Below are 23,789 nucleotides of genomic sequence, written 5' to 3' on the forward strand. Positions count from 1 at the left end.
TTCAAATTGGTCAAAAATTATTTCAAAATTTGTATCCACTTGGATGTTTTAACTAACAAGAAGTCAATTTGTCAATAAATATATTTTTATGAATTATTTCAAATATGAAAAAAAATTGAATAATAAATTGTTTTGATTGAAACAAAAAAATAAAAGTAAATATACTTTTATGAATTATTTGTTCTTTCAAATATAATAAAGATGAAAACTTTATAGTTGCAAAAAGTAATTGAATTATAAATAGTTTTGATTGGACAAACCAATAAAAGAAAAAGTTGCACTCCTAAAAAGTAATTGAATAATGTTCTAATTGAACAAACAAATTAAAAAGTAAGTGCATTGAATGTTTTAGATTAAGGTAAAAGCAGGTTTTGAAGGGGCCCCGAAACCCATTACATCAAAGAGAAAGATAAAACATTAAGCACAACCAAGTTTTAAAAGGACCTGAAACCAGCCAAACAACTAAACTAAGTTTTGCAGGGACCTAAAACTAGTAAATATGACCAGTAAAATTAACCAAAAACTCTGGAATCTGAAAGGACAAACAGACAGGAGCAAAGCAGCCAGGAAGGCTATCCAAGCCAGATACCAGAAAACCAGTGACAAGACCATAACACCAACCCAAAAGAACCAGTCAGCATAAGGGAACAAAAGATTATCCTTTTAAAATGAGGTTACCCTTACGCGACCGAAGAGTCATATCTAAAAGGGGAGCAGAAGGCTTAGCCTTCTTCCCTTTAACCTCAATCCAATCGTCCTCAAACTTCGCTGCCTTGGTCACCCAATCCTCAGAGGACAGACCTGTGGAACCCAGGGGACGCAGAGGCCTCAGCAACCCTATGAGAGAGTCAACAACTAACCCCTAGGAGGGTCAGCCGAAGTAGGGGGAGAGACCATATCCTTTACCACCAGCTTGGAAAGAACGCTGCCCACAGCCACTGAATCCACAGGATGAGACGCCAACGCAACCACCGGCACAAAAGGAACACTAGCCTCAACCTCTGAAACCACAAGAGCAACCAAGGATTGTTTCACCGTATAATGCTCAGAGGAGGCCCCAGTCCACCAAGAGGGGGAACGCCTGGGTTTGGATTTCCCAGCTACACAACAAGCAGCAACGTGACCCGCCAAGTGGCATTTCCTGCAACGAAAAGGGATTCCCTCGAAATCCAACATTTGAGACCAAGACCCCCTCGAGGAATCCATACAAACCGCCTCAGGAAGACCTTTAGAAACATCCAAGTCAACAAGGAAGCGAGCACAGGTCAAGTGGAAAATATCCGAAGTGTCAGCATCCACATATAAAAAATCCCCAAAAGCGTTCCCAATAAATTCAAAAACTGAATCCTGCCAAAGATGAATCGGAAGATTAGGGAGCCGAACCCAAATAAGATACTTATTAAAAGATTCTGAGATGATCAAAATCCATATGCCACGGTTTGGCCATAAGTGGAAATCTACCCTGCCAAGAGAAATGATTGTGACATAAAATAATCTTCCTATCATTAGAATCTTGAAACTTAGCTATAAAAAAACCTTTAGCACACGGAAATATGTGAACATTATTATCAATCAGTGGCAACCAGTTCTTGAAGATCCAGCCATGTAGATCAGCAAGGGAGGGCCAATAGCCACAGAAGCGAAAAATTGCAGCAAAAGAAAAAAGGTCATCTACCGTTTGGAAAATGTCTTCAACTGAATCTGGATCCAAAGGGACCCTAATAGGCTTTAAAGCACTTACAGGGGAAACCAGAGAGGGGCCAAATGAGTTAACATGAGGGAAAGCACCATGAAGCCCAGCCTCAAAGGCGGCAACGTCAACGAAAGTTCTTTCCCCGGAACCAAAAGAGCTTGAACCAGGAGCAGGAGAACCAGAAGCCTACAGAGGGGCAAACGGGACCCTACCCCCATCCGCAGAAGAGGCCGGGCGAGATGCAGAAAGAGCCTTAGCCCCACCCACAGAAGAAGCCCCACCCGCAGGAGGAGCAGGAGCAACTCCAGCAGCCACGCTAGAACAGGACAGAGACAAAGGAGTCGCAACAGATCTTCCAGTTTGAAAAAGCGCTTGGGCGGGAGAGCAGGCAGAGCGGCCCATTGTATCTAATTTGAGTGTATGTTACATAGATATAAGTGCATTGAATGTTATAGTTCCCTACGTACGACAAAAACTAATAAAAAGACAAAACTAATAAAAAGATGATAGATAGACACAGAATATAATTGGTTGATGATAGCTAGACACAAAATATAATTGGTTATCTCCCAAGCTACAGAACTAATATAAATTAGAACTACGAAGTATAACTTCTTAATAATATAATATCAAATAAAATTTGATATACTAATTAACTTTGTTTTTAGAAAAATGTATATATACAATGCAATTATGAAAAATAATATCCAATATTTAACAAATATTTTAAATTTAAATCATCTTGTGAACATAATTAATGATAATAATAAACCATCTCAATATCACCACTTTTAAAAATAGCTTAATTGAAAATAAATTAAGCAAAAAGTTCAATTAAAAACTCATAAAAATAGCTTAATTGAAAATAAATTAAGCAAAAAGTTCAATTAAAAACTCATAAAACATAATTAATGATAATAATAAACCATCTCATCAGCACTCTCAAAAAATATATTTAATTGAAAAATAAATTTGGCAAAGACACCAAACCAGAATGTAGTTAAATTAGAAACTCATTGCATAAACATAATTAATGATAATAATAAAAGCATACCATTTATCACCACTGTCAAATATAGTTCCATTGAATATAATTCAACCAGCAACACCGGTAATTGAACTAAAATTAATGTATTAACAGAAATTTATAGACCGGAGCATATAGGTTGGTAGCTAATTAACAAAGTACAATCTCTGCAAAAAATATTGAAAATAAATGCATCTAATAAATGAACATTACAACCAAAGAACCATATGACAAATTCAAAATTTACAGGCAAACAAAAAATGAAAACTAGTAGGTAGAATAGACCGATCTGAAATTGGCACACTGGCAATCCAGGATATCATTAAAACAGAATAAGTTTTAAATCCTAAGCTGCAGGGATAAGGCAAAATCAAAACATATCTTTATGGTCATATCTCCATCTATTCTAACTAGAGTAATTGAGAAAAGAATCCAAATCATTTTATTGCAACCTGGAATAAATTATAAAAGAATTTGCATATAAATAAATAAATAGCATTCTATTATTATTACTTTGGAAATCTTGAAAGCAAAACAGTCACAAAATCATCACCTGTGATATCTCAACATTATCACAATAACTACAGTAGTTCAGAAGACGAACCCAAAAGCAGTGGCAAAATCATATAATAAAGTATGACACAGCACTACCATCATATCTCTGCTCACTCAAACTACGGTAGTTCAGAAAAGAAACGCTATCATTTAATGGTAACCAGGCTTAGATTATGCTAGAATTTAGGTCAAATAAATAATCATTATGTTTTTATCATTGAGGAAACCTTGACAGCAAAACAGTCACAAAGGTTGAAAATCTCTTCAAAGAAATATCTAGGCCTTGTAGGCCATGAAAGCCCACAAGGAAATACTCTTTAAGATTCTAAAAGCCATAAATCACTTCGTCCCATTGTAAGAAATGTGTTCAAAACAAAATGATGCAAGGATTCCATCTCTAAACAACAAATTTTAGCAGTACACTGCTTAAGTTGAAGATCTCTTGTGCATTTGTAGCCTACAAGCCCTGTAAAGTTCTGTTTCCGAAGTGACAAAAGTTGCATCCCTTGATCCCATAGTAAGAGCAGCATCTGAATACAAATTGATGCAACTCTTAGCAAGTACAATGTTCCACTGAATTGTGGTGACCAGACTTGTTTCGGAATTGCCGTGCACAAAGACCCTAAATGTGCCAAAAAAGAAAGCCCAAAATGCTGTAGTACATAGTAGTGCAGATTTCACATCCTTGCAACGCCAGTATGAACTCTGATAGTGTTGAAACTTATTGAGACTAAATTTGTAGGGAACATAGGCAGGATTTATAAATCTCGTCTCAAAAGCTCATGTTTCTCTCTTAAAGAAATCTTATACGTCTGTTAGAAAACATGACGGAATCCTTTCAGTATCAATACCTATTAGGTCAAGAAATGAAGAGTAGCATCGCAACCTGATTAGTCGGGCAATGCACCTATTGCATTGATGATCTGATTGCATGAATATTAAAATTACCAATTTGAGAGTTCACTAGTGTGTATTATAATCACAACCTAGTAAATTCTTATAGATTGACACCATGTCACTATTCAAGAACAATGTTGAGGAGCTGACCTCTTAATTTGTAGACATTTGACTATCATCAGAGCAGAAATGTGGGGCTGATCACAACCCGTTTTCTTGAAGGCCCCCAAAGTTCAACCCAATATAGTAAAGTAGATGCAATTACAAAAAAATTTAAAATAGTCTTGTTGAAATGTCTTCAAACTAAAATGACAGCACTCTTATTGGAGTTGTTTACGGCTGCATATTCATTACACGAACTGTAATTTAATATTGGTATCAAGCTAGCAGTGGATTACTAAAAAGAACCTCTAAATATGCCTGTGTACCACCACAATCTTTTCACCTCTGTATTATATGACATTTAGCTTGAAACTGTTGAAAACCATACTTTTAAACATAACTCTAGACATAATGATGAAACAATGTCATACCTGGATCATTCTTTGCATAACGCTAGCAGCCATAACGACAATGTCAGATGCAAGCAACAATTCCTAATAAACATACTGTAATAATACATGAAGCTGCAGTTCCTATGTCTTTATTAACTTTGATTACATCAAAGTATTTACTATCGTATCACTTCTGGAAAAGCACAAGAACAGTATTTACCTAATGCAAAGCCCCCAGAATAACAAGATAATATTTTGATGGCTAATTTGAGCAAAGGAAAAGGTAATGTTGTATTATTAATCTACAGAATATGCTTGAACTACATGCAATACACAAAATCCATATAACAATACCACTTGAAACAACATAACCTCACATGCTTAAAGGTTGCAAATTTGAGTGTTGAAAAAATTAAAAACAGAACTTCCAAGACAATGTTATTTGATCATTAAGCTGTAATTTAGCCAGTTCAACTACAAGTAATCTTACACCAAGAATGAAATGATACATAAAATTGCTGAAATTGTCCCTCAACTTATTTAAGAACAAAGTGCCACAAATAGGATTTGCACCGACAAAAAGTTCTGAGAAAAAAACTTAAAAACCTACAGAAATATCCAATACAAAAGTTGAGGATAATTCACATGGCTACAATTGAAGCCCCACAATTTATAAATTTCAGAAGCATAACTGCCACAAACAAGATTCTGTCCATAGAAGGTCCTATAAAAGAAGTACAATACCCAGACAAATACATTTATTTTGCTACTGCCATTATTATCAATTATACTGGATCTCAATTAATTGCTTGCTCTTACGCTGTGTACAAAAATGGCATCAAAAAACCCTCAAACATCATTTTACCTTGTGCTTATAAGTAGAGTTTTGCAGAAGACAGCGAATAACGTAATAGATAACAAATCGATAAAATCTTCAGCGAATTTTCATTAGAGAAAATTGCAAGATAAATAAGATTCCATTTATCAAAAGTTGGATTGTTTAAAAACCAAAACACTAACAGTGGTGGGTTTTCAGCGCGAAAACCACAATATTCTCCAAAAAAATCATTTACAAAATGCTCTTGAAGCTTTTGTCATGTCTCAATTCATAATGCATTGGATTCTGCCTCTGCACAGATTGAGAATTAAGTAAAGAAATCCATTTTTAATCATGGATGATGCATTCACAGATGCAGAGTAGGTTGACAGAGGTGTTTATGCATAATGGATTTAAATGATGAAAACTGATTAAAAAAGGCAGAGCACGCACCTTTTTACTAGATGGTTAGCTCATTCATTCATTTACATGAATGAGGAAAAAGCATCTCTCCGGTTGGTGAAAAGAATCACAATTATACAAAGCCTCGCCGTCCTGATTTCCCTTCCTATGAATCACAACTCTTAAAAATGGAACAATTCAACAGATCACCAGGGGCCATAGCCAATGGCCCGCATTTTGTTTACATCAGTGATATATGTATATGTAAATAATTATCTCTAACAGAAATATCATCTGTTTCTGTTTCTTCTTTCTTTCAAATCAATAACAACTACACTGATGTTATCTCCACTTCCCCGTCCTAAAGCCAATTTTGTAAGAAGAGCAGCTGCTGCACCTACAGGAGTATCTTCTGTAATACCCTTTGAACGATGAGGTCTAAACCCAGCAAGACATTTTCTAGCAACTTCACAAGCAGTATCATTTGATAGAACATCCCATAATCCATCACTGGCAAGAATGAGGCATTCATCTTCATGTGTCCGCTCTGTACATGTTACTTCAGGTTCGGAAATCACATACTTTTTCAAAAATCGGTCTCCTACAGGCAGAACACAAAAACCATCATTTGAAGGTCAAACCAATGGAAACTAGTCTGCAGCATCTGTCTAAATACTGACAAACATATTGTCCTACAAAATTCATCCATGTGCTTTTACCACAGGCTCTGATCAGGCTTTTATAACAGATTTTCTGTATACACAACTGGGCCAAAATTCACCACCCATTCCGTCTTCTCAATGACTCAACAACAGAGAACTAACTTACTAGAGCCTCAGTGCAAATTGGAGAAACTGCTTGAAATAAGGCAACATCATTACCGTTAATATGTTAAACTAAAGGAAAAGCCTTAGAGTTTTCCCACAACACCTCTGGAGCATCAACAGAAAGGGCTATAGCTCCTATTTTTACCAACCTGGTGGTAATGAACATCTTGCATACAGGCCATATCATATTTTAGAGTCTTCACTTAAATGTAGGAAAGGCTACAAATTAGGAAGCAAAATACCAGTCACATACAAACAGATAGAGCTGAAGTTATGCAACAACTGCATAAAAGTTTGTCTGCCCCATTGCTACACATTAAATCCTTCATCCCAAATTTTACTTTTCAATTGGATGCAATTTTCATTTTAAAACCTTATCTGGAATTATATGAGTAAAGAGAAAGTAAGACATTCATAATAACAAGCAACTGAAAACATTTACCAGACCACTGGCAAAACAACAACTCCTAACTTTTGACATGATGCACAATATAAGTTTTCCATATGCTATTAAAGATCATGAACGAAAAATTCATATAGTACTTTTCAAACAGATTAACAGTGATTATAGATCAAAAATTGGTAATTAGTACAAACAATTACAAACCTAGGGCCCTAGACATGGCAAGGAAGCCTCCAACTCGATATCCATTCCAATAAATAACACGTCCGCCAGCAGCTTCAATACGGCCCAATTCATCCTCTCGTTCAGGCTAAGATTTGGCAGATTGAGAAAAAACAAGGCACAATAAGCTTGAAAACCTCAATTAATATTACAAGCATTATCATTATAACAAATACCTTTAGAATGAGCACCGAAAATACTCTCCCCTTGTTGAAATATCAAATAAGTATAAATATGTAGGAGCCAGGAAAAGATCGAATAAAATTCTAGAAATTCAGGACAAATATTCGCTGCTGGTTTGATGAATACCTTATGGTCGTTAGACAAAGGGACTGCTTTGCCTCCCCTAGATAATACTGCTCTAGAATCCCCACAATTTGCAATAACAACTTGAGTTGGGCTCACAACAGCTACAACAGCTGTAGAACCCACATTTTCGGGTGCAACTGGATCCTGGCAGCAATCACTAATCATTTGTACATCCCCGTTACTACTGCAGCGTCCATTTGGACACATACCTCCAACCGCCATATCCATTTTCATGAAGCAAGCAGACATGACTTTGTTCCAATAACTTAAGTCTCTGGTTGATGAAGCTGCATCTCTCAACTCTTCGGCAAGAGCCTCATGAAAACGGTTTTTACAATATGTTGAAGCCTGCTCATAAAAGTTAGCAACCAAAATCAATTAAGTTTATAACCAAAACTCCTACTAAAAATTGGATGCAAGAGACTACCGAAGCTTATGCAGACAAATTAATGCAAATCGTATGATGTATTTCGTAAAAAATGTCAAAATCTCCAATTAACTTGAGCGGATCACAATAAATATCCATCGCAACATTGTCAACAAGGTTCCTAGACAAAAGTCAATATGATACTCTATTGTGGACATCTCACGAGAGTAAAAAGTCAGAAAAGACCAAGATCATCCTTTCCATAAACAAAAAAATTTAGAAAAGCTTAACCATGGATATGTAGCACTTATCGTTACAACCAATTACATTTTTAATTGCCGTTTACTTTTAAGGAAGATGAACATTTGTTTCTTTAGAAAACAAGATACAGAACCACTGCAAAAGATCTCTGACAATCAACGAAATACAAATGATATCTACCACTATTTCGATGCATATAAATCACATGACCATCAATGGAATTGAACATGTCCTCAGATGAACTAAACCACAAGTTAGAATGCACTACCAATTAAAGAGGCAGAGATAAAACTTGTTACAGGGTAAGGGTGAATTTACCTGCGATCCGCCATGGCCATCATAGACACCAAAAAAGTGGAGAGGAGTAGGCGTAGGGGCTGCAAATACAGTAAGGCCGTTATGTGACGGTACCGGGGGCTTGGAGAGAGAAATGAATGAAGGCACGGCGGCAACAGTATCTTCCATTTCACGTCTTCTACCGATAATTGACATGGTCCCGTGTGGAGGGCACGGATCCTTCAATAGCAAGCTTATACTCTCGCTGTTGGCCCTGGGCAAAGCTATGCCCTTGGAAGGCCTGCTATGTGGAATAGTATTCTTCTGTTTAACCTCCTCAACAACAACTTCAACATCAACATTTTCTGTTACAGTGGAAGCAACACTAACACCTTCCGAGGCGCCGGTTCTCTCATTATCAGCAAGGGGGGCAACGCTTGGTTGTGTCTTGATGTCTGTCACGTTGACAGTCATCTCCTCTTTCGAATCATGAAGCATAGGCTCTGCATCCGATTTAACAACAGTAGTATCATTAGTAGTGCTGTTGTTGTTGCTGCTGATGTAGAATTTGTTGATATTGCAAGTGCAAAACAAGCCCCCTTTCCAGGCGGTAGGCGTAGAGACTGACCTCACAAGCCTCCTCGTAGGGTAAAGAGCCTGAGAGTGGAGTACAATTTCCATGGTGTTCCCAGAGTCTGCAGCGGATGACACCTCATCGCCGAAACAAACACTGCACAAATGGGTTGCATTCCTGCTGCGGGAGTGCTTCTTCATGGCATCCGAAAAACTGCTGGTGTTGGAGAGCACCTTCAATCGCCTAATATCCGACTGGCGTCGTCGAGAAGATATCCCCGCTGGACTCTCATCTAGAAAGCTGCAAGGTGAAGGAGAAACGCATGCATCCATTGCCTCCATTAACCCACCTTTATCCACTGCTATTTCAATCCCCACCGACCAATTCTCAAGATCGCCAATAAAATAATAACTCGGTTTCCCGTGCCTCGAAATTTAATTACAGGCCGTGAAAAAAATACTTAGATTCACTCCCGATGAATCTATTAACAATGTTCCAAAACAAACAAAACCTAACCCTGTAAATCAAGCCCCGTCATAGATCGCCCAATAGACCATACTCACGGTCACAAACCGTTTCAATTACCAAAACCAACTTTCGATGGAATCCCGACGGTCGCGGGTTCGAACCCAAAAACGCCCCCAAAACAGAAAACTTCAGATCTGGCTCTTAACCTACATCGCAGGATCCCTCAGCCCAATCACAGTTGCCAAAAGCATTTTCAGATTCGATTGGAGAAGCAAAAACCTGTCCTTAATCAAATAGGGGCAGCAGATTTGACAAGCGAAACAACTTTCAGGAGGGAGGGCAAGAACTCTACTTTCGTCGCCCCTTCAAAGAGATTTCTCTGTTGTTTTGTGTTTGCAGAAAGACGAGTCGTGAAAGGAAATGGAAGACAGGTAAAAATAGAGAAATGGGTTACCTCGGTTACAGCATGGGCGATGAAACAATCCTTCTTCCCTCCCCCCACATGTAGAAGTTTTGTGGTTGGTTTGGTTTGAGTTGGTTCGATTTGGTTATGGGCGTGTCCACTTCTGTCAGGACGTTGCTCTACCGCCCAATTCAATGGCTATGCTGGATCTTCGTCCTCATCCTCTTCCCGATTTCTTCACGCATGCACCCTTCCTTCCCACACTATTCTCCCTCATTCACGCACCCAGTACGGCCATGGCATGATGATGATAATGATGATGATTGATCAAGTATGAGGTGGAAGCGTAGGAGTTAGGAGTGTCCAAGGCAGTGGTACCGGTGGGAAATAAAGTATTGTACTCACCCGGTTTCTGATAAATGTACCTTTGTTTGATTGACACATGTAGGTCTCTCCATTTTGACAGCACAACTGCACTAGTGACTAGGTGACTCTTGATATTTTGTTGTTGTGGACACTTGTCCTCATCTTATTTAGTTAGACACGCGGCCTTATCTTGACTCTCTATTTTCCATTTAATCTTGTACCGCCACATGTCCCTCTTGCATCATGTTTTTTCGTACCAAAATTTTGTCTCCATTTTATCTAGAGGTCTTAGCTTTCAAGAATTGACTCTGAATAATGTATATAATAGTTTGTTTGTTGCATGAATGAATGAATGATTTTTAATGACGTCAACTGGACCAGCGGTCTAAGAGACCAAAAGAAGACTCATTAATCAGTCTGTTGATATTTCTCCAGAGTACCCCTTTTGTTGTGTATCTATGTTAGCAAGATGACCACCTTTTATAGTCTTGACCCCTCAAAAGTTATTTTATGTTGTTCACTGGTAAAGTGTCCTTGTATTGGCTACAGATATCCTCATATACAGTACAATCTTTGACATAATGTCATTTTGTTTCCACCACCTCCTTATTGCAAAACATACAAATTATTTCTTCTCACCCTATCTTTGACATAATGTCATTTTGTTTCCACCACCTCCTTATTGCAAAACATACAAATTATTTCTTCTCACCCTTCTTTGGGCACCTTCCCTCTGTCAATTTCACATCTCAAATAATGTGATCTAGACTTCAATTGAGCAATTAAGTTTTTTGCGTTTCCTTTGATATCGGCTCCTAAATATTCTTTATCACCATGTTTACATGTGGGGTTGAATTCTTTGGCATAATAAGTTTTTTTCTACCTATTGGTGATAATGTTATTCATGTTCCCACAAAACGATGATCTATGGATCTCATTAAAACTCATTCATTAGATTGTGTCTCATTGTTTGCAAGGCAAAGAGTCAAACTCAACCCAAGAACCTTGCCATCATTATCGCCAATTGGGTATCCCTAATGTGTGGCAAAAAAATAATAGAAGGTACACATTTCTACTATGAACATTTGTATTCTTGTCTGCTTAACAAAGAAAATAAGACATCAACAGTAAATCAAGAAATATTTGTGTTGATAGTGGATGCGTTGTATGTTTTTAATTTTAAACTTGATAGTGGAATGCAATCATTCCCTTTCTTGGCCTTGGCTAAAGGGCATTGTTCTCTATTCTTGCTAACTTTCAAGCTCTTATTACCCCCCCAAGTTTTCTTAGTCCAGCCTTTTTAAAGGTGACGTTCGTACAGTTCAATTTTTTATTTTTTATTTTTATTTTAGAATTTTTTTTTTTCTGATTGGTCAGCCCTATTTTTGCTGGGCTTTTTCTTACTTTTTTAAGTGGCCAATAGAAACTATTATTTATCGATCTTAACATTAGTATCGGGCAAAACCCCCTTATAAACAGATCCAAATCCGCCCTAGCCGAGCTTTTGGCTCTCGCTGAAATGTCTGGTCGCGGTGTTTCAGCTCGGCGTAAGTTAACTTCCGAGGACCCTGTGAAAATTATTCGTCCTGCGCTCCATTTTTTTCTGGCCCCCGTGCCTTCTCCGCCGCCAATACCAAACCCCAGCGAGGCCGCAGATGACACCAAAGGCCGCAATTGAAACCCTTGCGCTTCAATTTTTCGTCGCCCTGAATCCTGAACAAAGAAGCGTTCCATGAGATTCCATGAGATTAGGGTATGACTTTCCGTGCCCATTGAGGGAAAATAGTGTATTAAATGTCTGATAAGGCCTCTATATTGCACGTCACATTAAAATCCCACATAAGGCAAATATGCTACCACAGCCTATGTTACCCCGCTTACAAGTGCTTACAATTGCACGTCCAATCACCAATTACGGAAAATGAGATTATTGATAAGGTTTCGGCCATAAATAGAGGTTTAATTTTTGATTTACATAACACAAGAATTTAGTTAATAGTTAACATTATATATTATTATTATAATTGGTATCTTTAATCTAGATGATTGGAGCTTCTTTGATAATAATTACGTAACATTAAATGTATCTATCTTTAAATTAGAATTTTAATTAAATAATATTAACTTCACACACTTTTTTAGATTTAGAATTAATATTAAAAATATTTTTATTAAGTTTGAAAAATAATTTGTTTTATTTTTATGTCATAATGAATTAATCTATTATATGTATTATTTTTTTAACTGTAACTATTTTAATAAATGTAATATTTAAATATATGATAATGATAATCATATCCAATTACTTTTTTTGTAATTGTTTTATTTAACTTCTATACAATAAAAAATTAAACTACAGCATACCACAACTAATTTGATAAATAATTCATTAGAGGTCAGTAATTTGTTTGAATAATCAACTTTAAACTTCTTATTTTAACAATAATATATATTTTTTGTTTTTTAAGTTTGTATATTATATTATAATTTAAAAAATAACTTAATAGTTAAAATCAAATTATATATAAACTAACAAAGACCCAATTTACACACTTCAAAATTCAATCCATCTAAATTTGCACCATAAGCTGGTAGCATTGATTTCATTTTTAGAAATTGAACATAATCTTCAATAATAAATAATTCATTAATATATTTATATATTACAATTTAATAAACTTGATAAAATCTTGAACAATTTTATATATATATAATCTTCAATAATAAATAATTTATTAATACATTTATATATTACAATTTAATAAACTTGATAAAATCTTGAACAATTTTATATATATATATATATATATATATATATATATATATATATATATATATATATATATATATATAGGATTTTGAAACATAAGTTTTAAAAATACATTATAAATTATTATTATTATTTTCCTAATTAATAAGATCCGTGTAGTAGTTACTACTTGTCTTCTTTTTTGTTTTGGCTAGTGAAACAGAATATAGAAAAGCATAGGAATAGATAAGTTGTAGATAGAGGATTGACTTTTAGCTAGCTAGAGAAAGCTATGATCAAATGTATTGGCACTCCATTCATCTTCAATCTCTTATGCCAACTACGTTAAGCTCAGATTTCAACTATATTATAGTTGGCAAAGAGGTACACTTTAAAATACCTTATTTGAATAAAATATATTTCGTGTTTGTCTTCAACATATGTGATATCTATTATTATGTCAATGTGTCGGCATACTATTGAACATCGTGTGGCCTTCGCCCTTGGATTGCTAAAGTTTGACTCTTGACCAATATGAGTTGTGCACAAGTTTCATACTGTAGCAGCTACATCATGCATGGGTGAATGCTTCTAGATAAAATAAAATAAAAGAGCATAGAGAAGCAATGAGTAGAAGAGGAAAAATACGAAACCATGAACTAATATTGGATCAAAAATGATGGTATCACGTCCTTCATAAAAATCTGAACTCCAAGTTCTAGGGTGACTGCATAGGCTAAAAAAACTTTTTCTTAAGCTTATCATAATATGTGGGCTTGGCAAATTGAGAGCTCTTTTCTGGCTTCATATCCTTGTAAAATATTTCCTACAACATGTCATAACATTTTTAACAAATGTGAATTTATTTTACACTTATATTAGGAGATATAGATGCTCATACATTTTTAATTTGGGAGTCTTAACTTTTAGAGGTTATAACTTTGATCCAAAAATCCGATTACACCTATTGTAAAAATTTGAAAATCAAAAGAAATCCATGTCATTGTAAGTGACTTGCTTTAGTTACTTAACGCTCATTTTGACATTTAAGAGTCAGAACCAACCTCGAGAGCCTTCAAAATTATTATTTTATATAACCTATAAATCATATATTTTATTTTAATTTTAACATTAGAATACAAGGTTGATACACATTTTCTAATATTATCTCGCTTGTCAAACACTTTATAAGAGTGAAGAAAATATCAGCACACTCAATTATTTACTAAGATTTGATAAGCCTATCAAAATAATACACCATCTAACTTCTATTGACTAACTAGCTTCAATGATACATTTGCAACATTTTCAAAATGTTAACTTTCTCCAACATCACCCTTAAATGATCCGCCATGTAACTAACAATGTAACCCCTTGCAAAGAGAATTTTGAGGATAAGGATTAAATAGGCAACAAAATTCATTCAATACTTCTTTTATCAAAAAATACCTCAAACAAATGCTACATACAAAGCTCTAAAACTTAAAACCTTAAGATAAGGTTCACTTGTCAGTATGTGACATTGTAGAAGAAAAATACTTGAACACACAAAACACGTGTACGAAGCAATTAGAAAGGTTTTCAAACACATTAAGAAAGTTGTATAGGATGGTTCGAGTCACATGAGACCCTTCTTTTAAGTTCTAAATTTTAGCTCTAGAAATTGGACCCTATCTTAGCTCCTAAGTGTCATGGATATGCTCTAACAAGCACCAACTCACACACAGATGCCATAAATCACCACTGAAATTTATTAAACCTAATTAAGGCCTCTTAAAAAATTGCTAACAACTTTGAGTTCTAATCAAAATATTTGTTAGGGTCAAACTAAGCTTCAAGATCCTAAAAACCCTACCAAACCCATTTGGAAGACCTACATTAGCCCCAAACTAATAATCATGTTAAGCATGTGAAAGAGTCATATCGGTTGTAATATTTTTATTGATGTCAAGCCTTAAATGGTAAGACATTATGCTAAATAGTAGAGTGCCATATCATTTGATTGATGAAGAGGATTTGAAGAAAGTATGATGATAAGTATGGTATTCAATGGGTACTTGAATGAGTTAGATTTTGACAATGTAATGTTAGTTTGATTGTTTTACAATTATGTAATGTTTGTGAGAAAGTATTGAAGATCATGTGTGTTCAAGTTACACCGACTGAGCTACACATTGAATGAAGGAACACATTATTAACCGAGCTACTATAGTTGTCACCAAGCATCTGGCAAATAAGAGTTAAATTTTAGTGTTAACCAAGTGATGTATTGCCTAAGTAAAGTTGTAGTGTTCACCGAGCCTGAATAGGAAAATCAAGTTGAGAAAAGATTAATTTGAGGCCGACATTTGGTGAAAATCAAGAATGTTCAAGAAGTAAAAAAGATAAGGATGAAAACAATTATGAGATCAATGGTTGGAATATTTCAAAGGAGATATAATGGTGAAGATTTAACATTCTAAAATAGAGCACATAGCTCAAGAAGGAAGCTATTTTCTGAGTAACTAAATGCAATGAATATGAGATCTACAATTGTAATTAAGTAGAAAAATTTGGAAGACTCTAGAAAGGAAAAGTTAGCTTTTTAAGGGGATGATCAAGATTGCTTTTGGTTGTTTATTGTTGTTGACTATGTGCAGATCATTGGATAATTGTTGAGGAAGAAGACAAAAGGTGAACCGAGAATAACAAATTTGAGAAGATCAAGTAGACGAAGTGCTAAGTGAGAGAGAAAGTGTATGAATAAGCTTGTAAGATATCAAAAGGAAGAGACAAAGCGAAGTAGAGATCTAAACAAGCAAGGTAGTGCTAAAACTTAACAGATCACTTGATTGTTACTTTCTTACCATTGTAGAAAATAAAATTTCTTAATCAATTGAATCTTCAAAATCCTATATGGTAGCATCCAATAGTGATGTTTTGTATGTCCTCTAAAGAAAGTCACTCTTTAGAAATGTCAAGGAGTGATAAGGTCTAGATGATCTTTGGTGAAAACCCTCTAACAAGGTCACACTAAAAAATGCACATGTAACCTTTAACAAGGCAGACTCCTAATAGATCTCACTTTAGAAGAGTGAAATAATTTGGGTTGCTAGTTTCCAGATGGATTTTTCCTTTATAGGTTTCCATATTAAATAATTATGTAAAATGTGTGATTTCTATTGTGTTGCAAGTTAACTTTCATGTTAATTATATAATGTTGCAACTAGGAATATTTTAAATGATTTATCTAATACTCAGTATAAGTAGGGAATTGTGAGATAGCAATTTGAAGTAAAGTTGTGCTAAGAGGATGTGCATCAACAAGTACAAGAGCTAAAGAGAAAGGTAGAAGTTTTAGGCTGGAATCTGGTTGTGGGGATTGATAATGGATTTGTAGGGAATATGGCTGCAGATACTAGTAATGGATCAAGTGGGAATATTTCTTTGGTCGATAACCAAGAGAAGGAAGAAGACAAAGTTTTGTTGGGCTTTGGTTCAAGAAGGAACGAGGATATTGACTTTCTTCAGTCTGATCCTCTGACTACTATCCTAGCCTCGATAAGGGACCAACTCGAGGATTTTTCAAAGGGGGCCCTTCCTTTGTGGTTTGTAAGGATATCGAGGGATTACATGACGGGGAGCAAAAGAAGGAGATGGATGAAGTTGGACAAAGAATGTGGTCTTCTCTCTTTGGGAAAAGACCAAGAGGTAAGTCAACCTTGCCTCCTGTTACTTTAAAATCATGTTGGAAAAAAGGTGAGTTCCAAGTTTTTGTCCCGAACTTGATAATTTATTTTTCTATTTCATCTATGGAGTTAACCCTAGTTGGGAAATTTTTGGGGGCCCGACTAGATATTGAAACCTTAAAAAATATTAAAGGAAATGGGCCCTTTGAGGTCAAGTTGACATTGTTTTAATATCCAAAGGTTTTTTCTCCTTTTTATTTACTTGCAAAGAGGATTTGGATATGGTTTTATGTGGTGGACCATGGTTATTTGGCAATAGTTCCTTAACAATCAAGAAATGGGAACCTAATATGGACCTCTTAGATGTGTTCTTTCTCACCACTCCTGTGTGGGTAAGACTCCCGGGACTCCCTCTAGAGTTTTGGCATGATGATATTAAAGGGATAGTTGGATCCTTTCGAGAGCTTATTGCTATGGATAATATGACTGCATCTAGATCCAAAGTGTTGTATGCTAGGATCTATGTTAAAGTAGTGCATGTGAAGGATCTTCCTTTGAAGGTGGAGATTAACTCAAAATTGGAAAAATGGGCACAATAGGTTATTTTTTATGATCTCCCTAATGCATGTTTTTTTTGTAAGAAAATGGGCCATTGGGAAAAAAAATGTCCTCTGAAACTAAAAACCAAGAAAAAGGTGGCGACTATGGAAAAGAAGGATCCAAAAAGGGTATGGAAACCTAAAGCATTAACTAGAGAATCTTTACTAAAAGGACGAAAAACTGAAGAAGTCTTTGGCTCTCAGACTAAATATTATAACAAGGAGATGCAGGATGATGAAGGAAATAAGACAATGAATGATGAGGTTATTATTTTATCCCCTCCACAAGAAAATGAGGAATTGGGAAGGATACAAAACTAGATGGTCCTTTATCAGAATTATGATGAGGAACTAGGTAATGTGGATGAGATAGGGGAGTTTAAGGAAGGAAAAATCCTAGAGGAAGGGAAAGGACAACTAGAAGATATTTTGAATAACTTTGTGGAGGACTCTCTGGATGGAGGAAATTTCCCTCTATTGCAACCTCTTTTTGAAGAGATTTCCCTGGTTGTGCTTGAACCTACTTATACTAGTCAAATGGAACAAAAAGTAGTCAAATAAGAATTAAAACAAAAAATGAAACAAATAAAAAAGGCTAAAAAGAAAATGACGTCTCTTATCATGTTGACAGGAGTAGCTACTCAAAGAAGTAAATTGAAAATAGAGTCTCTAAAATTAAAGCCAAATGTTGGAACCCCAAAAAAATTAGGTAGAGAGACATCCAAAAATAAGAAAGAAACAAAAAGTATGTAGAATATCATTGATGGAAAGCAAGTGGCTATTGTGGATTTTACCCCTAAATACCAATGAAGATTATATCTTGGAATGTAAGGGGGATGAATAGCATCCATAAATTAGATGTGGTTAGAAATTTTGTTCGAGATCATAAACCTGATATTACAGTGATCCAGGAAACAAAGATGGAGAAAGGTAAAACTGAAAGTTTGAAATCTTTTAATAACTATGGTCTTATGACTAGTAGTTTTGAAGGAGCCGTAGGAGGTACCTTGGTCATGTGGAAGAAATCTATGTTCTCTGGAACTCTAATCAATGCCAATAAGCACTTTTTTGTGGTCACAATCCAAAATTTAGCTCAGGGAAACTACTAGTATATAGTTAATATATACACTCCAAATAACAAAAATGCTAGAAAAAAGTTTTGGGACTCTCTATCTAAGCTTAAGAGTTTAGATTATAATGTTAAATGGATTATGTTGGGGGATTTTAATGTACCTCTCTATGAACATGGGAAAAAAAAAAAAGGAAATACAAGTCAACTAAAAGGTAGATTGGATCTTATGGATTTTATTAATAAAGAAGGTTTAATTGATGTGGACCTCCAAGGCACTGATTTTATCACTTATTAGAAATGAAGTCAATTTTGAATGTCGTGAGTGCAATGCTTGGGTTTATTTGTGATGAATGAGACATGCTAGAACCAGGCCTACAATTCATAACTAAGGCTCACCAAAACTTTTCAACTTTCCACTGTCTTTATCACATATTTGAATTGTGTAGTATTAAAAGATTAGATCAAGGTGTCACTAAAGAGTATTGATGTGGTTACCACTAAGTCTTAAATGCCATTTGACCATTTTTGGGGGCAAGTGAATGGATTTTCAACCATGGTAGAGAATAAAATATACATGTTGACATCTCTGGTGCAACAAACACTCAATGGTGTCATTTCACGGGCATTGTGATCGTTAGAATGAAATCTCATTTACATTATGATTGTCACCAAACAACTTGAATCCAATCTCCAATCTAATTATCTCAAATCCAACCTTCTATCTAATTATGGTCTAGTTGAGACTCACCACACTAATTTTGTGGTCAATTTCACATGTCACTTTTCCAGTCCTACTAACCACATGCAAAAAATAATAAGATACATAGAAAAATAATGACTATTACATCAACCACCAATCACACAAATAAATTTCAATGATATTCCAATGAGATAGAAGAAAATATATTAAGTTTTATGTGTACGATGCAATTGGAAAGGTGGATACTACTACACAGTAGGTAGCATGGAAGGAATTAGAAATAGGTATCAAGTATTTTTGCCACTAAACACGTATCTCCAAAACATTGCCTTGGATAATTTCTAACCAAATAGGAAGAAAGAAAATAAAGGGTACCTGATATTACAAAAGAGAAAGGGCCCAATTATTATTGATGAGACTAGGTAGAATATCATTCACATTGAATCGGTCAATACACAGTTAAAAATAGTAATAAAGAGGTGAAAGCATATATTTATAAATTTTTAGAGGCATTGGGTGCCAAACCTACAAATTGGGTATAAGGTTATCCCATTTCTAATAATTATTTCATAAATGTGTGTTTACATTTAAAAATATGTGTCATAATATATATATATATATATATATATATATATATATATATATATATATATATATATATATATATATTATGGAATTTTTATTATTATTGAAAATATAACATTAAGAGTTATTTTTAACCCTGCCTTGGTGATTTTCTAGGTGCAAATGAGAATTGCTGAGATTAAGGAAGGAGATATCATTGAGGAAGTTGTTTACATGGGTGGGGATCTTGACAGATTAGAGCCCACAAAGATGGAGGATTTCTCCAAAAGGTAGGTCGCTTGGATTCTACTAAAGGAAGGAGGGTTTGTCCCCTACATGCAGGCTATGGTAGGCTACGATGAGAATTGTTTGCAACAATTCATTGCTAGCTGGAAGGATAGGCGAGTGATTATCAATGGCATTACGTTTCAGGTGAATGAGAAGTCCATTGCCATAGTAACGAACCTAGACATTATAGAAGGTTACAAAGGTTGCGAATGAAGCTAGTCTAGCTAGTTTCTTTAGAGGCAATGAGACCTCAAAGTAGTACCATAGAGGTTTTAGGAGGGATAAGCTTTCGGAGCCCTGGGATGATGTATGTTAATGATTATGAAATATCTAATGCTAGAAGGCAGACACAGTGTGTACTAATTTTACCATTTCCCTCTACTTAACCATTTTTGTAATAGGGAGCTTGTTTGCATTCCATTCTTCTTGATGCACACCTTTGAAGAGATTGTGATGGATGTTAGAGAGAAAAGGAAGAAAGGGGCCAACTTCACTATCCTTCACCAAGGGCTCATGTTTGGTCTTTTTTAGTTTCACCTAGCCCTTTGCCCTCCCCGTGTGGTTGCCACCCTACATTTGGATTTTGCGAGTGGCAGTTATGTCCCTACCCCTCAACCCTCTCCTATACAAACCCTTGTTAAGGGTAGGAAGAACAAGACTCTAGCCCCCAAACCAGCTGCTAATAAAAAAATTAAAATGGAAAGGAGGGTGGAGTTAGAAATTGGGGATTCAAATGAGGAAATTGGTGGGAGTAGAAGAAGGTCGAGAAGAATTGCTAAAACTCATGGAAGATATAAACAAATGGCCAGTCACTTTTAGGAGGAGGATGAAGACACTAACTCAGAGGAGAGTGACAAGATCTCGAGGGAGGCCAGGAGAAGGGGAAAGAAGAAACAAACAAAGATGTGGAGAAATGGGATGATACTCTAGATGGCACATGGGATTTTGAGGCGAACAATCCTATCAAGGACCCCTCCTTTGACCCCACCCATGTCTCTGCCACCATCATCCTACCTTCTACTAACAACCAAGAGAACCCCAAAACTATTAATGACTCCCCTTACACTATCTCCTCCAAGGTTAAGAAAGATGGTCTGGAAAACCTAAAGGCCCCACTTACAATCTTGTGGTGCAGGACGACAACAATTCTTTGGCAAACAACAAGGCTCTAAAGTTGGGAATTGAAGAAAAAGGGGTTGTTACTCATAAGGATCTCCAGAAGCTAAAAGATTGGTGCAATGTTGTGGAGGAGGGCTTCATCCTCTTCTCAAAGTTCACCCTTAAGGTGACTCATGCAATTGCCACCACTCTCCAGCTGTTGGCTAATGTGTCGGAGGAGGAGAGTTTGGGGAAGGAGGACTCGAAGCTTCTCTATAGCTTCCTTGCTAAAGACTGGGCCAAGGTGCTCCCGGCTGAGAAAGGAATGAAAAAAGATGTCAGATAGTGGCCTCCTTGTGTCTAGTGTGTTTTGGTACTTTGTTGGTTTTTACTATCCATCCTTTGGTGATGGTTTTGTTTTTTATGTAGAACTTAGTTCTAGGCTATAGGTGGTACGATGTGATGACCACCTACATACATTTTTATAAATTGTTAAACTATGTTGGTTCTAAGGGTAGGATTTCTAGTACTTTTAATTACAGTTATTTTGTTACTTTTTTTTAATGTAAAACTTTAGGGTGGTGTGTGTGGTTGTCTGTTGGTTGCCAGTTGGATTTTTGTTGGTTGTGCCACCACTATTGTAAAGGGCCAGCCCCCTAGTTTTGGTTGCTTTTATATAAAAAAACATTAAGAGTTATTTTATAATTATATTGTTAGTAATAGGCATGACTTAAATTACTAGCATCCAAAATAATATTAATATTCTTACTTGTATATATGTATTGAACAAGAGCTATTTATCTTGATCTTTCCTCCGAGAATGTTCTTGCAGAAAAAAGAGGGAGATTGAGATTCAAAGGGAGGCTAACATTTTAGGAAACCTTGAAAGAGAGGGAGAAAATAGATTATGTAATTCAATCAACCTTTAGTGATATTGGTTATATTTATTCAAAGGGAGTAAACAATATGGAGATGGATTTTCAAAATAATCAAGAAATTGTTGCAGTAAAGAGGAGTGTTATTCATACATTGTGATCATGTGATTTTAATGGGCCTACCCCTTGTGTACATCATGAGGAAGTGATGACTTACAAATGATGTCACTTGTATTTGCAAAAGTTATTGTAAGGTGACAATCTTACAATAACTTGTATTATGAGATCAAACAAATTGAGTATATGGTGAATGTCTTGCATCTCAACATTTTGGGAGGCCAATTCTCTTGATATCAGATGTGATATCAAAACCTTTTGACTACTTGGTGAATATCATTGATATTCTAGGAGGCCAATACTCTTGATATTAGATGTAATATCAAATCTTATTTTTGAGTAATTGGTGAATATCATTGATATTCTAGGAGGCCAATACTCTTGATATCAAATGTGATATCAAAACCTTTTGAGTACATGGTGAATATCATTGATATTCTAGGAGGCCAATACTTGTAATATCAACTGTGATATCAAAATGGTGGATATCATCTGATCAAAGATATTTTTTTGCCATACCTAATATTACCAATGGTGTAACACACATATCATGTGTTTATCCTCCCTAGCTCAAAGGGAGTGTTGATGTTTTGATAGCTTTGGTAGGATAACCCTGTGAGTTCAAAATAAATTAATATAATCACAATGATATATATATATATATATATATATATATATATAGATATGTCATTATATTTATTATATTGTTGAATATATAAATATTAATTAATGCCATTATATTTAGACATGTCCTGAAGGGACATGTCTATTCTCTTGGTTTATTCCTCACACAAATACAAGGCCACTTCCATTTGGAAAAGACATACCAAACATTATGGTAGTGCAATTACACTTGTAGCGATCCGAAAAACTAATAGTTATGAATGTGTTTTAGAATTAATTCGGGTTGAAACCCTTTTCCTGTTAAATTTAATGTTCTTCATTATTGAAAATGTATGTGAATGAAATCAAATTGGAAACCCTTGTTTGAGAAATCTTGGGATTTGTAATTGGATTGATTTAGAAAATTATGAAATCAGGGTAGGGTTTAGAAAAGAAAAAGACATTTGTTTTATTATTTTTGATTATTTAATCTTGGCTGCTATATCAGATCTACATTGGAAATTTATCCAAAAAATACATATAAAATAATTACCACAGTAATTAATAATTATTGCGTTAATTATAATATATAAAAATTATGATTTTTTTTAATGCGAGGAGGGCTTTGATTTTGTTTTTTTTATATTAAAAAAATTTAAATACAAAAAATCAAGAGGCAAGCCACCATCCCACACCTCCCCTCCTTTCTTTTTTATCGGCAGGATGTAGCTTGGAAGCATGCGACTACCAAAGGCAACCCACAACTGCTTATAGCAAACCGTGTGGATAGTAGGTAAGGAGGTTAGTTTTTTTTAATAAAAATTATTTAATTTTTATTATTAATTTATATATTATTAAATGTTAAATCTTATAAATATTATTATTATCAATTATTATTTTATTAATAGATTTAGTAATTATTTTATTAATAATTTAATATAAATTATTTTATTAATAAATAAATTATTATTATCATTAATACTTTAATAATTATTATTGAATTTTAATAATATTTAATTGAAGATTTTAATTAATTATTTTATTATTAAATTAGATTTGTAAAGTAAATTGATAATTATGAATTGGGAAAATTAA

General features: G+C 35.0%; 1 protein-coding gene across 3 annotated transcripts; it reads right to left on the bottom strand.

Moving 5' to 3' along the window:
- Window positions 1-323: 323 nt before the first annotated feature.
- Window positions 324-10,113, bottom strand: LOC149529559 (putative protein phosphatase 2C 8). Of its 3 annotated transcripts, none has more exons than XR_016358486.1 (5): window positions 8,593-10,113; window positions 7,647-7,994; window positions 7,320-7,425; window positions 5,937-6,486; window positions 324-1,347 (listed from the first exon to the last, which is right to left on the bottom strand). XR_016358486.1 is itself a non-coding variant. In XM_089808834.1 (4 exons), the coding sequence occupies exons 1-4, from the start codon at window positions 9,463-9,465 to the stop codon at window positions 6,176-6,178; spliced, it is 1,638 nt and encodes a 545-aa protein (XP_089664960.1). In that variant the 5' UTR covers window positions 9,466-10,113; the 3' UTR covers window positions 5,625-6,175. The 3 variants fall into 3 exon arrangements, 1 of the variants encoding a protein (XP_089664960.1); XR_016358485.1 differs by lacking the exon at window positions 324-1,347 and adding an exon at window positions 5,625-5,795; XM_089808834.1 differs by lacking the exon at window positions 324-1,347 and having other exon boundaries at window positions 5,625-6,486.
- Window positions 10,114-23,789: the final 13,676 nt, after the last annotated feature.

This window comes from Cupressus sempervirens, chromosome 11 (genome assembly GCF_028749045.1).
Source record: "Cupressus sempervirens isolate cs-2001-9-10 chromosome 11, ASM2874904v1, whole genome shotgun sequence".
NCBI lineage: Eukaryota > Viridiplantae > Streptophyta > Pinopsida > Cupressales > Cupressaceae > Cupressus > Cupressus sempervirens.

Coding starts and splice junctions, on each gene's coding strand:
- LOC149529559 (XM_089808834.1), bottom strand. CDS start 9,465: ATGGAGGCAATGGATGCATGCGTTTCTCCTTCACCTTGCAGCTTTCTA. Junction 7,426..7,646: donor CTTTGTCTAACGACCATAAG/GTATTCATCAAA, acceptor GCCAAATCTTAG/CCTGAACGAGAGGATGAATT. Junction 6,487..7,319: donor TGCCATGTCTAGGGCCCTAG/GTTTGTAATTGT, acceptor TTCTGCCTGTAG/GAGACCGATTTTTGAAAAAG.